Genomic DNA, 15,260 nt, shown 5'->3' with positions numbered 1-15,260 from the left:
CAAGGATTTACTGCATAGCACAGGGAAATCTACCTGATACTCTGTGATGACCTATATGAGAAAAGAATCTGAAAAAGAATGGATACATGCACATGTACAACTGAATCTTTTTGCTGCACATCTGAAACTAAGACATTGCAAACCTAGTATATTCCAATATAAAATAAAAATTAAATTAAGAAAACACACAAAAAACAAAAAACCCCACAAAGTGTATGGCATATGTCAAGGAGTTACTGCATTAACTTTATACTCATAGTATTAACTAATGCGGATATGCCAGGCACTCTACGAAGTTCTTTACTCTTAATAACTCATCAAATCCTCACAACAATTCTATTATTATTATCCCCACTATACAGGTGAGGAAACTGAGGCAGAGAACTGACATAGTTGCCTAAGGTCCCCAAAGCCAGTAAGTGACAGAATTCGAATCTGAGCCCAGGCAGTCTACTCTAGAGTTCTTGCTCCTGAGCACGATTTATTGCCTCTCATATAGTTCTGTATAAAATATGGCATATTTTTATTTAATTTTGCAGAGGATGATTTTATTTTTCAGATAATCTATAGCCAGATTTGCTTCCAGAGGGCAGGGTTTATGAATCTCAGTGCTTCTATCTACCTGAGCCTACATACTCATTTGCATGTAGTAAATGGTTAAAGACTTTTGTTTAGTTCAGTTACACTGGAAAGGTTACTCTATTTGCAACCATACTGAAGTTCACTTGCAAGCTGTTTTTTTTTTTTTTTTTTTTTTTTTTACCAGCTGTGTGACTCTCAGTCTGATGCTGGCTAATTGATCCCTTAGGTCCCTTGAGTATCTATAATATCATAGCTAAAATTAGAAATGAGCTAGCAAATTTGATAAGGAAGTCATACAAAATACAAGAACAGGAGAGGGAGTGACAGATGAGAATATGGAAAAATTAGTACACAGGTTTCAAAAAAAGACGAAGAAATATTCCATGTGTATAAATAACAGCTAATATTCACGAAGCACTTCTATGTTCCAAGTACTATGTTACATTCTTTAAATGCACATGCCATTTGATCTTTAAAACTGTACAAGGTAAGGCAGTATTATTATTCTCATATTACAAGGGGGGGAACTGAAACTAAGAGAGAGTGCCTTCAGCTCACACAGCTAGTAAGCAGTGGCATAGGGAACTTCAGCTTGGGTAGGCTGGTTTTCAAAGGCAAGAAAAAGGGCAAGGGAGGAGTGCTGAATTAAAAACCTTCTACGGGATTAAGTTTAAACTGGTTGCACTGCATGCTTCCCCGCCTTGAAGGACTTATGCTACCCTTGTGCATAAGCTCCCCAACTCTCCCCTGCAACACAATCAAACATAGACGCCTATGCCTTTATGCCTTTTATCCTGCTCTGGACAGCTAACCCAGACCACTAAGTATGATAGAAAAGGCAACAAAAGCAATTCAGAGTGAATGGACTGAGGCTTAATATGGTTAAAGTACATAAACTTGAGGGCCTGGCTCTGACATTAGCTGAGGCTACAGAGAAGCTTTGGGGGCTTGGTTCCTAGTTCTTAACGAATTCCAAAGAGTTTAGGATCCCACTTAAGTTTCCTCTCAACAAATGAAGTGAATTAACCAAAATTTTACTTTTTATTCTTATCACCCATTATATATGTGTTATTGCCATTTGGGAGTCAAATCATCTCTCTTTCCTCTTAACAGACCCTTGATAAATTATTGTGGTATTAAGTTCCCCTACATTGTATATATGTGGGCATTCTGGTCAAGATAACATGTCTTATCACCTAAGAAATAAATATCGGAAATGATTTGGCAACACATTTTGTACCCATTTCTAGTTTCTTGCCTTGACCCTTAAAGCCTAGGATATAAGAACAACCTCTCTGTATCTGCTCTTTCTCAAATACCCATTTCGTTTTGCTTATTTTAGTACTAACTTATCTTTAATTCCTATGCGAAGGACTGATGAAATTTAAATGCTGACTACAAAAAGAGAAGACATCCAGGTTTACTTTCTTAGAAACATCAACTGAACATATACGCTCCGGTAGAAATACTTTTAGAATATCGCTTATGAGAAAAAGTGACTTCTATATATTTCAACATTACCTTTGATAGATCCCTGAAGTTTCCTGGCAGAGTCAAATCCAACTCTTCTGATTCATAGTTTGTTAATACCCATGGAAATACAGGATACTGGTTCAGATCATTATATGTCCGACCTAGTAAAGAGAAAGAGAAACGAAAATCTGTATAACTAATTGCTCATGAAACTGTTCCTGTTCTTATAATAGATAAGGCAACTACTGCATAAACTCTTTTGTTTATTGAGGTATATCTTTACGTAAAAGCATTCTCATAACAATGTGTTACAAATCAATTCACTCAATAATAATTAAGAAGTGAGTAACTAGAACTACTTTTTTTATAAGATAAGCTTTGGTGGTGATGGCTAGCTGTTTGTCACAACTGATTTTTCTTCTTCTTGGACTCGGTCACGTTTCTCAGTCTCCCTAAGCCATGGCCTTGGGGCTTAGTTCTAATCTACAGAATGTAAGCAGAGATAATATCTGCCACTTTCAGGCTTGGTCCACTGCAACTTGCCACGTGGCTGCTCCATGCCCCATTCCTCTACTGCTGACTGTGATGAAGATGCTATTGCCACACTGGAAGCAGAGCCTTGCAGGCTGAGGTCCCTGAAACCGATCATGGAGGAGGTCACCCTGGGGACCGGCACACTTGCAGATTATGGGATGGTGTTCTACTACAACAAGTACATATCTAGAAATTCTTTTTTCTCTCTTTTTTTTGTCTTTTGTCTTTTTAGGGCTGCACCGTGGCATATGGAGGTTCCCAGGCTGGGGGTCCAATCAGAGTTACAGCTGCCGGCCTACAGCACAGCCACAGCAACGCGGGATCCGAGCCGCATCTGCGAGCCTCACCACAACTCACGGCAACACCGGATCCTTAACCCACTGAGCGAGGCCAGGAACCGAACCTGCAACCTCATGGTTCCTAGTTGGATTCGTTTCTGCTGCGCCACGATGGGAACTCCCATATCTAGAAATTCTATTGCCAGTACGCAGACTACATTTATTAAGAAATCAATGTAAGAGAATTTTCAAGTTAATGGAAGCCCTCTAAAGTCAGGGTGGAAAAGCACCTAGGCAGATGACATCAACACTGTTTTCACTCCCTTGAGTTAATGAATTTTCTTTTCATACTATATTGTTTTACTTTAGTGGTGAGCTGCTGAATCTTAGGTTGAGTTTTTTGTTCGTTTGTTTATTGGTTTTTTTACACAGTGACTTAAGCATTTCAGGTCGGATACTGAAGCTGGCAGGACTATGGGAAACTCACGGAGAGCACAGCATTGGCTCACCCTGATAAGCTGATACTGAAATAATGTATGATCAGATGAAATGAAGGAAAACACTATTAAAGAAACACGGTACAAAGAAAACTTTTGTTGGACAAGATTTCTTTTTGTAAAAATGCATTATGAACTGATCATAGGACTTTCTAAATTTCCATTCAAATCCATATAAAATAGCTATTTCCCTGCTATTTAGTGATGGGGATTTCATCTTGTCTGCCTTACTGCACACACTGTATAAGCATAACAGTAGCATATATATGCATAAATTATCTTGTCCATCATCCAGAACTGACATTAAACAATACCTACTTTTGTAGCAACTGGTAACTGCAACTGTGAAGTATGAAAAAAACAAAGAACAAAAAACCAACCATAGTCTAAGGAAGTACTAAATCTGCTATCATAAGCATGAAATTCAATTAATTCACTGAATGAACATCTTACTGGGTGACTCTTTTATATGTGTTTCTTATATGAATCTCTGCACTTTACAACACCATGACATGTTGGTCTAAACGCACAAATTGCTGTAGGTATATTATACATGCAGGCAATTGGTAGAAAGCAGAATGTTGCTTCTGCTTCGCACTTCCTGGAACGAGGTGAGAGTAAGGTTAGGGTTTCCTCTTTGTTCTTTGCCACAGCACTTCTGCAGATGTGTTATAGCTAATACATGTCACCATTTACTCGTCTGCCTCTCCACTAGTCTGTGAATTCTGGAATGAAGGATCTGGGCTTAAAAAAAAAAAACAACAACTATGTATTTTTGGCACATTCTGTTTGTCCAATAGATACCTGTTGAAGGAATAAATACCTATGTGATGAAAATGGGATAAAATGAGCCAAATTTTAAAAGATGAAACAAACATAAGTCAAATAAAAAAGGAAAAATGCAGGACAGTTTGGAGGATGAGGACCATTCAGAGTCACAGAAGTACAGATGACAGCAACCGGCACTGTGAATTTGCATGTTAGAATGCCACAAGGAAATGTGTGCAGGCAATGAATGCACCTGCTCCATGTTCCTAAGTCATCTGTGAAAATAGTAGTCATGAGAATAGACAAAAATTTGGAAACTTTTAATTGAAATCTTTTGTGTGCGAAAATATTATGCTTGCTAAAGCAGTATCATAAAATACAAAGTGTAAAATTCTAAAATTTCAAACGTATTACTGAGAGTTCATAGACACATGAACTGGAACATCTGACTACTCTCAGCGTGTCTTCCATGCATGTACATATACAGAGAGTCTAGATTGGCTGGACAGAGCTATTTCTGGGATTCTGTGTAGGTCTGTGGCTTATTTAGTGCTCTGCCATTATTTGGGTTACTATTCTGCTTAAAAAATCTATGGATTTTAAAGAAAAAGATCTCCCAATATATGTGTATTTTACAGGATAACGTGTTAATTTATTACTTAAATAAAGAACTAAAAATTAGATATAATTGTTTTGAGAATTTCTGATGAAGTTTTACAACATATAGTAAGGAAAAACTGTCAAAATAAAATAAAAATTTTATTTACAATTTACATCAACTCAGTACTTTAATGTGTGATATAAGTACAAACAGCATAAAAATAGAGACCATACATGAAGACACTACCCTTTGGTAGAAATGATTTTCTAACAAATGAAAAGATGTAATGTTATTTTTGGAAAAATACGAAGGCACCATCTTTAAAACATACACACATAAATTGACTGCTGCCAATAGTCAGAGCTTACAGCAATTAATCTGTCTTGCTTCTTTTGGAATTCACTTTTAATAATCCTTGAGGCGTTCTTTTAAAATAAAGGCTTAGGAAAATTTGGTAAGTTTTAAACCCTAAAGCTTTATAGCACATTTAAATTCTAATGAATACAATAAACTATATAAATAGACGTTCTGACTTAGTTACATTAAAACCTTTTCTAAATAAAAATTTCCACATAAAAGCTTTGCAACATGGACAGCTAATGCATATTTTTGATTTAAACTAAAACTTCAAAATGTTTTAAAAATCACACGGTGAAAACGAGTAAGTGGAACTTTGGGTTCTTGCATGTACAAGTTATTTGCGGCTTTTTAGCAGTGAATAAACATTATTATTTTAATTATTTCGCTGAGCACCTTTGTGAAATAAAGAAAAAAACCTGCTGTTTCCTAAATTAACCGAAAAAATCCTGAAATATTACCAAAGTAAAACCTCTTAGGTTTTAGAACATCTAGGCATTAATTAATCAATTTTTTTTAATTTAGGATAATTGAAATTTAGTAAATAATCTTGTACTGTAATTGGGAGAGTTCTTTCCTTTTCTAGCAGTAATAAGTGCAGATTTTTTTTTCCTAACTATGCTTGTAAGGATTTATCTTAGAAGATGAATATTAAATATCTCGAGCCTCTGACACTAATCTACTCAAACAATAAAAGTGAAGCACAGTAAATGAGATCTCAGAAACACCAGATACGTTTCTTCCTTTTTTTTTAAAAAAAAAAACTTTTTAATTAAACCATCCAATTTAATGTTTTTATATGGCACTTTAGTTTTGAAGGTAAAGTGATCTAGAGACAGCTGACAAAGAAATTATAACTGCAATTCCTTGGTGAAAATGTTAATGACAGCAAAATATTGTTTAATTAGATGATTGCAGCATCTGGATTAACACTCTTTAAGAGCGATGTTCCTGTGCTTGTCTGCTTCTTCACACTTTACAGACATTTTGTCATCTCTAGGTCATTAGGAAAGAATTTTTAATGATTTTTCTAGAAGCAAGCAGTTCAAGTTACATCTAATTAGATGACAATAATAAGCCCAACACATGCAGTAGCTAAATATATACATAATTAACCAGGGAGGGCTTGTACATCACAGAGTAAAAAAGTGGAAAATGCTAAACAGGAGAAAAAGGTTGGGGTTGAGGAAGTTGTGCTGAATTCATTAGCTGATCATATGAAAAACAACTCAGAAAACTTAAAAAAAAAAAAAAAAAACCCAAACTTAACAGGATCATTTATACAAAGCTACATTTTTTTTTAATGTAAGAATGCCAGATTTTAACATCTTATTCATAGTATTATCTGAAAAATATAAAATAAGGCATAGGCTGTATCTTTTGGAATACAATAAGCAGAAATTAGTTCAACTCTGGCAATAAGAAGTTGAACCCACCGTTTTTTTAGTCAAAATCTAAGCATGATGAAAAAAATGACAAACTTAATGTCCTTCACAAATTAAAATAAAATCCAATTGTTTCAAAATAGCTAAACAAATTATATCACAGTCCTAAGCTACACTTTCAGGCAATTTTTATTTCGTTATTTTTTATTTTTGGCTTTTTAGGGCAGCACCCATGGTATATGGAGGTTCCTGGCTAGGGGTCAAATCAGAGCTACAGCTGCCGGCCTACACCACAGCCACAGCAATGCAGGATCCAAGCCACGTCTGCGACCTACACCACAGCTCATGGCAAGGCCATATCCTTAACCCACTAAGCAAGGCCAGGGGTCAAACCTGCAACCTCATGGTTCCTAGTCGGATTCGTTTCTGCTGTGCCAAGAGGGAACTCCTCATGCAATTTTTAAAGCTCATGCTTTCAAAGATTATATAATGAGACAGAAAAAGTAGAATGGGAACCTGTATATGTAGTAGATTCCCAAAGGTTACCACACACAGAAAAAGAAAAGACAGCACAATCACCATAATGTTAGCTATGATATTTATGGCTAGAATTATGAGTAATTAAAGATTTATATCACGCTTTTCTACATTTTCTATTTTCTATAATGAATATCTATTAAATTTATTAACATAACAAAATAAAAGCCATGAAAACGTTTATGGTTCTTTAGGCAAGCTTTAAAAATAGTATGTTTTCTGATTATGTGACATGATTCTTTGATTTATAAAATTTACCTACATATAAGGAAATGTGCATATTTTTATGTGCAATTATGTACATATACATATGACACATGAGGGTCTACATACTACATAAATACTAGGCCATTGCTGCTGTAGGCTTTATAAAGAGCCTTATTTTTAAAAGCATCTAGAAAGGAGAAAAGACAAATTGGCTAACTAGGAGACCTCAAGAAAGGGAGAGCAAGAAATGGGTCATAACATGTACTTGGCATTTCATGTTAAGACAGTATTTTGGAGGAGTTCCCGTTGTGGTGCAGTGGTTAACGAATCCAACTAGGAACCATGAGGTTGCGGGTTCAGTCCCTGCCTTGCTCAGTGGGTTAATGATCCGGTGTTGCCATGAGTTGTGGTGTAGTAGGTTGCAGACGCGGCTTGGATCCCACGTTGCTGTGGTTCTGGCGTAGGCCGGTGGCTACAGCTCCAATTCGACCCCTAGCCTGGGAACCTCCATACGCCGCTGGTGCAGCCCTGGAAAAGGCAGAAAGACACACACACACACACACAATAAGGCAGTATTTTGGAGAAAATAGGTAAATCTGAAAGTATAAGATAGGTACTAGAATATTTTTACAAAAAATGTGAATTTATTAGTCATAATGGCTTATTTTTTAAAAATGTAAAGTCAGAAAGTGTTTCATCGTCTCAACCAGATTCTATTCTCTAACTCTTCTCTTTAATTCAGGAAATTTAAAAGATCCTTCATCATGCAATTCTAGTGAATTCACATGACAGATCACAAAATCGTGTAAACACAGAGCATAAACATTAAATGAGTTCTATTTGGTGGGTGTTTATAGAACAAAATTTTGACCTCACAGTCTCACTGGAAAGAAGAGATACAGGCATAAAATGCCAAGGACACATGACTCTAAGTGCCAACATGTGGCACAGAGCATGCTATAGAAGATGAGAACGCTGTGGGAGATTAAGACACGTACATTAAGGCATGTCTTTTAAGGAATCTAAGTGCACTACAGTGGTTCTCAAAGTGTGGACTTTAGACCAATGGCATTAGCATCGCCGCAGACTTGTTCAAAGAGCAGATTCTTGAGATTCCTACTTTAAATCTGCTGAATCAGACCTGTATTTCACCAAGCCCTGCAGGTGATTCTCAGAGCCACTCTATCCCGGATGCTGGGTTGGTGGCTGTGTTGTGTGGCGTTCTGTGAGAGTCACCATCATCACAAGAAAGCCCTCTCACCCAAAGTCCTATCTCCTTCCCAGGAGTCAGCATCCGATGACTGCAAAGTGGAGGCAGCGAAGGCCTGGCCGCCTTGCTTCGGGGCAAGACATCTCCGCAAGGTTATCCCAGCTCCTGGTTCCCAGTGGGCTCTGCTGAGGCCTTTGCTGAATTACTGCCGGGTTCAGTTCCTCCTTCCACCCAGTTCTACTTTCTTCACTCCCCCACAGATGCTGATCCCAAGTAAACTCTCCAATAAACTTCCTGCATGCAACTCTCTGTCTGAGAGCAGAGTCTGTTCCTCTGGATCTGAAATTGAGCTGAACATAGTATCAGGTTCTACGCTAGAAATGGTAATTCCAGGCCCAGATCTAATGCTAGAATATCCCTAGATGTTCTATAAAAGCCGTGACAGTAAATAAACATCAAGAGACAAATGATGCCTAAAAATGATTAATTGCTTTGGTCTTAAAAGCAGTTGACAGATTAAGGCTGATGACTGGAGGTGCCATGAATAGTCTAAAGCAGTTTGGTAGAATGGCAGAGTGAAGCTCTATAGCCAAACTGCTTACATTAGAACCCTGACTTCTTCACTTGTCAGTTCTGGGACCCCGGCAAGTTATTTACTTCTCTGTACCTCATTTCCTCATTGGTGAAACGGGGATAAGAACTTTTGAGCTGGTGTTAGGATTAAATTAGTAAATACACATAAAACACTTAGAACCATGTTTGTGACATTGTAAACTGCTCAATAAACCCTAACTTTCCCCCACCCCGCACCCCCAGCATATGGAAGTTCCTGGGCCAGGGACTGAATCTGAGCCACAGCTGTGACCCATGCCACAGCTGTGGCAATACTGGATTCTTAACCCAGTGCACCAGGTGGGGGATTGAACCCGAGCCTCCACGGAGACAATGCCAGATCCTTAACTCACTGCACCACAGTGGGAACTCCCACATGAACTATTATTTACCATATTTTCTGAATGTTGATGTTAATATTAAAGAAGTGTTTAAGAAAGAAATAATAAAACTAAACAAAAATATTATTTTTCCTTGAATCTTGATACTGATTAAAGAAATGTTTAAAGAAGACTATGATAAAACATAAGCCCATCATTTCTTGGCTTTTGATAACCCAGGAAATTATATATAATTTGTCAGTAAGAACACTGACATTCTCTCAATAAATGATAAATCTAAAGTTTCAATCAAATGACCACATATTTATTGAACAATACCTGTAACCCTAAAACTACGCTATGAAACAAGATGATTATTTAGTAGAACGCCTGTTAAAAGTCATATTGATACAATTTAACATTTTAACATATTTAGAGTGCCCTTTGTTCTAGGATCCTTCCGAGCCTTCCTTTAGGAGAACTCTGAAAAGTGTTCCATTAAGAAGAGATGAATGGATATAAATGGATATGAATGGATATACGATGTTCTCCATAAATCAGGAAAGTAGGCAATTCTAACTGCTTCCTAAATAAGTACTCAATTGCGGCTTTGGTGAAACTTCTCTATAAAACCATCACCCAAATCTTCAATGCTGGTGTTTAATATAAACTAGGACACTTACTTAAAATTTCAGGATGATGGCAAGGGAAGAATTAGCAGGAATGCATGCAGGGAGAGAGCCTCAGGGTATTTATATGCACAAATTTTTCCAATTGTCATCTACTTCTGTATGAAGGTTCATTTTGGCTGAATAATTATCTACATATAAAAAATCATTTGAGTTCATTTATAGTCCATCTTTTCTATGAGGTTTCCCTTGATTAGATTATCTCATAGAATCTCTCCCTTCTCTAAATTTTTAATACAGTTAACGACATTTAATTGCATGCTTTCTTGTATGTGCTGTATCTTTACATATGTGAATCTTGTTCTGATAATTAGCAATGATGCTCAAACTTTACGCATGAGAACCACACGGGAGGTTCGCTAAAACTCACAGTGCTGGTCCCCACTCTGAGTTTCTGACTCAGTAGGTTTGAGGAGGAGTCTGAGAATCTGCAACTCCAAGTCCCCAAGTGATACTAATACTGACTGCTCTTCAGGGGACCATGCTTCACCCACACTAAACTAGAACATCTAACAGTGACTTCTACTTTTTGCATAATGACACTGCAGGCAGTACCATTTACTTTTTTTCATTTTTTTGGCATACCTGCTGTCATTATTCTAATCCAATTTCTGACCTCATATTTTCTTTTTTCTTGGAATGCCTTCTGCTTACTTTCTAGTGGTATCTTATTCATATTTCAAATTTCAACTTGAATGTTGCTATAAGAAGCCTATGAAAAGATTGTGAGAGGCTCTTCCTCTAAGTGTAATGCCTTCAGGATCTATGACTTCAAGGAGCTTTGTATATTTTCCCATTACAATAATTATGACTTTTTATTGGAATTACCAATGTATATGGCCATTTTCCCAACTATACTATGACCTTTTCAAAGGCAGAAACCATACTTTGCTTTCTTCTCAATGTCAGTGCACACAGCAAAAGTGTTCAGTAACTATTTATTAAAATGATAAACAAGTTGACTTCATATCCTGTAATGCTCTCCTAAGAGCTCTCACTAACTTCAAGATATTTAATTTCTGATTCAGGATATACATAATTATCAGTTTAATCTTCCTAAAACTACACACTGCCTTCCGTTCTACACAAAACTATACTGCCTCCTAGATTTAGGCTCGTTATGGTCGGCCTCTTACCTATCGCTCCAATATTAATTCCTACTATTCTCTGCTGCAGCCAAAGATGTGATAGTCATGTTCACTGAACACATAACACACATTCAACTGGCAGCAGTCTAAAAACCTCTGCTTTTTTTTTTTTCTCCCCAAACACATTCTTAAAATTACTCTACTCTGCTTAGCTCTTGCAACATTCACTATTTATAGCAATTGTCCAGGACATACTATCAGCTGTCTTAGAATGTTATATATATTTCATTTACTCATCTAGTTGTAAGTGCTCTGAGTTCCTAGTGTCTACTTTATATTTCTTTTTATCCCATTGTCTACAGTAGACAAAGTTATAATCACTGTAAAGAAAACATCCAATTAATTCTTTGAGAAAAAAAAAGTGGTCTATACATGCTTTATGTCACCAAATAAAACAGACCCCAATTATTCAAAAGAAGATAGGAAGCCACTCAAATTCCTCTTATGATCAGCATGTCCTGGCTCAGAGACCCACAGACTGTCCCAACCAAATAAAAAGCTATGTCTATACTGCTCAGGGGCAGCTTTAGAAGGGATCAAAATGTTATCTCTATCTTTCTAGAGCCAGACAGGGAAAAAAGAGGCAGACAGAGAAAAAAAAAACTTCCAGAAAGCAACAGGCATTAAGTGGATGCTGGTTATACGTTGTTATAGGTGCAACTGTATCACAATGTGGGAGATGTATCTGGCATGAGCATATAAACTAGGTGTTTCAAGAGTTCCCGTCGTGGCGCAGTGGTTAACGAATCCGACTAGGAACCATGAGGTTGCGGGTTTGATCCCTGCCCTTGCTCAGTGGGTTAACGAGCCGGTGTTGCCGTGAGCTGCAGTGTAGGTTGCAGATGCAGCTCAGATCCAGCGTTGCTGTGGCTCTGGAGTAGGCCGGTGGCTGCAGCTCTGATTCAACCCCTAACCTGGGAACCTCATATGCCACGGGAGAGGCCCGAGAAATAGCAAAAGACAAAAAAATAAAAAAATTAAAAAAACAAACTAGGTGTTTCATAATAATATGGTTCTGGTAGTAAATTATACTGACAAAGATAAGCAATGATGAGAAGTAAATTGAGTTAATGTTCTTATTTTGCATAGGAGTGATTTAAAATGTCAATTCATTTTTGAGTTCAAAAGTAAGAGAAACATATTTTAAAGGATTAAAAAAATTAAACATATTAATACTAGTTCCTTAGAATAATTAATAACAAAAAGACTATGTTCTACATCACCAAAAATGTGGGCAGAATTTTTTTATAGGGCCAAAGGAAAACAAAATAATGTAAAAAGCAAGAAAATATTAAAAGCGCGTAAAACAAGATAAGACCAAACACATCAGTTATTAAAACAAATGCAAACAGATATCAAGCATGGCTACTGAAAGATTTAAAGTCTCAGAGTTAAAACTTGAAACACCACCTATGATCTAGGACATAAAGTTGGCAGATCTGGGCTTCCCTTCCTCTTCACTTTGGCAGTGAAGCTCATGCTATTTACCTAAACATGCTAAGGAAATTAGGCTCTTTACATTTCAGATGTTTAAGTTCCTTCTATCTCTATATATAAATAATATGTGTTCGTTAACTAGTAAATCTCCTTTATCTTTGAGGAAATAAACAGGTTTAAGATTTATACATTGTATATACTGATATGTATATATATATATATGTATATAATGGAGATGTGTATATAAAATATATTTTAAAATTTAATGTATATAATTAAAGTTCTTTGTATCTCTACTGTTCTACTAGCAAAAGAACTAACATTACAATATGTATTAAGTGATTAAAACACAAAACTGTTTAAAACAGCCAAATAACTTTTTTATCCCTTTTTGTCAACAAATTGAATTCTCTTGTCTATTTCATGCATATCTATATTATCTATATTTGATATATGCCAATAGCATCATATTAACACATATGTGATAGATGAAGAAAGAGGAATATTGCACAGTTATCCTTTTAAGTAATGATTCAGAGAACAAGGTAATACATTCATGGTTCTGAGCATTCATTCATATAAGAACAACAATCATAAGTAAGCATATGTATTCATGTAGCTTTTTGAATTCATATGACTGTCTATAAAGTTTTTGTAAAGCCTGATTTACAGAAGTAAATTCTTTGTAATTCAATATGAATAAGGGCTTTGGAGCTTAATTTAGGAAAAAAAATAAAGAGATACTTAAATCTCATAGGTATGTTTAGCCACTAACAACCACTGATTTTGCAGAAAAACAAAGCCACCACCTTCTTTCAATTTATAAGCACAATACTGCTGAGGTTGATGGCAGCTACTCATCATTTAGAACTGTAATCTGATTTTATATTTTCATTCAAAGATTTTAAGAAAAAAAGATGCTATAACCCAATCATGCCATAATCCAGGTGACATCTGTACTAGGCAGAATCCTGTTGTTGTTCTCCTGTCTAGCTGCTACTGCTGAGAATGACAAAGTAGTGAAATTACATTTTCCCATTATTATTTCCAGACACTCTCTGGCAATGGTTTGTTGACTCTAATAAACCTTCAGACAAAGCTGTCAGCAAAGGAAATGGCAGAAGGAGAGCAAGGAAAAGCCTCTTCAACAAAGAATGCATCCAAACCTTGGTACTAGCTTGCGTAGTTTCTGATGGCAATTTAATGTGAGTGCTTCCATATTTATTCAATGCTGTATCTGAATTCCAAGGAGAACAATGTCTTCCATCAAGTCACATTACCCATGATTTTGAGGAACATAAACATATTAAGAGATTAAAGAATGAGACGTCTTACCTGCTATAGTATTAAGAAACATCAAATATTCAAAGTTTGAGATTTCTCTTCTTTGCCAACGCTGAGTCATGTTGGAAGATTTATAAAGCTGTCGAGGAGTGGCCAGTGATATCCTCCTAGCAATTAAGCAAACCATAACAGTCTCTTTTAACTCATGACTTTTAAAAATCCAATAGCAACTAATACATGGGTTTGATATTATTCAACTTGAAGTAATTTATGGTTTACCTTCTTAAATAAATTATAGAATATATTAGTTGTAGATATTAGCAATATTTGAAAAATCTATTATTGAGAAGATACATTTAGTTACTCAGGATAAACCAATATGAAAGCACCTACTTGTATAATATGGCTCCAAGTGGGTATTTTATGTCAATGAGAACAAAAAAAGTTGAAATTGTAATCAAATTAAGTCAAAATAGCTTTTAAACCATACTGCAAATCTGTTCCATGCTAAGAAGCTAGGTAAATAGTCAGGTACCAGCTTGTAAGCATTTGACTTAAACCTCTAGTCATGATGCCACTGGACTTTTAAAATCTGTTTCCATAGAGTATATACATGTGCATGGCCGCTAACTGCACAATACATATACCCCTTATGATGTAAAAAACAAACAGCTGGGAACTTTGAAAATGTATGAATTTAGAAGAAGGGACATAGGAGTATCATAAGGGGTAAATCAGAATGATTTGTGTAAACTCTGCAAATTTCAAGGTACAATATGTTTCTCTAAAAGATAATGAAATCTGGATATATCTAAAAATACGATAAGGTTGAGCTTCTTAAACATCACCACTTGAGACAGAGGTTCTAAACTTTTTCAATTTATGCTATCCTTTGGGTCTCAGGAATTTTTTCATGGTGCCCTTAGCCCAAGAGAAATACCGAACAGTTCTGTTTATTAAGTAGTTATGTCTAAATAACTTGATAAATACTTGAGCCTTAACAATTTAGTAGCTGCTTGAGAATACTCATAAATCAAAAGAAAAACAACATTTTATCTCATTCCTAAACAACCACAATAACATACTAAATGTATATATTGCACACCTGTAGGGCACTGCACAGTTTCTGAAACCTGGACTCACACTTGACACCACCATCTTCGTTTCCTGTTGCACATTAGTTTTTATGCAGTCTTTTTTCTTTAACCACAGCAACCCCTAAAAACTAATTTCACAAAGCTAAGACGCCATCAAAAAGAATGTAGTGCTATCAAATGTTGAAACTTAGAACTAACTTTAACTAAGAGAAGAGTTGGTGCCGTGTCTGACAGATGCCGTCGT

General features: G+C 36.1%; 1 protein-coding gene across 16 annotated transcripts in view; it reads right to left on the bottom strand.

Moving 5' to 3' along the window:
• NBEA (neurobeachin) overlaps window positions 1-15,260 on the bottom strand; it is a 637,779-nt gene that overhangs the window by 107,470 nt on the left and 515,049 nt on the right. For all 16 annotated transcript variants that reach the window (XM_021065194.1, XM_021065195.1, XM_021065200.1 and 13 more), the window contains 2 exons: window positions 13,971-14,086; window positions 2,104-2,216 (listed from right to left, as the gene is read on the bottom strand). In XM_021065194.1, coding sequence (XP_020920853.1) covers window positions 2,104-2,216; window positions 13,971-14,086 — 229 coding nt within the window. The remainder of the gene's footprint in view (window positions 1-2,103; window positions 2,217-13,970; window positions 14,087-15,260) is intronic.

This window comes from Sus scrofa, chromosome 11 (genome assembly GCF_000003025.6).
Source record: "Sus scrofa isolate TJ Tabasco breed Duroc chromosome 11, Sscrofa11.1, whole genome shotgun sequence".
Taxonomy (NCBI): domain Eukaryota; kingdom Metazoa; phylum Chordata; class Mammalia; order Artiodactyla; family Suidae; genus Sus; species Sus scrofa.
This window is presented reverse-complemented; position numbering and strand designations above follow the sequence as displayed.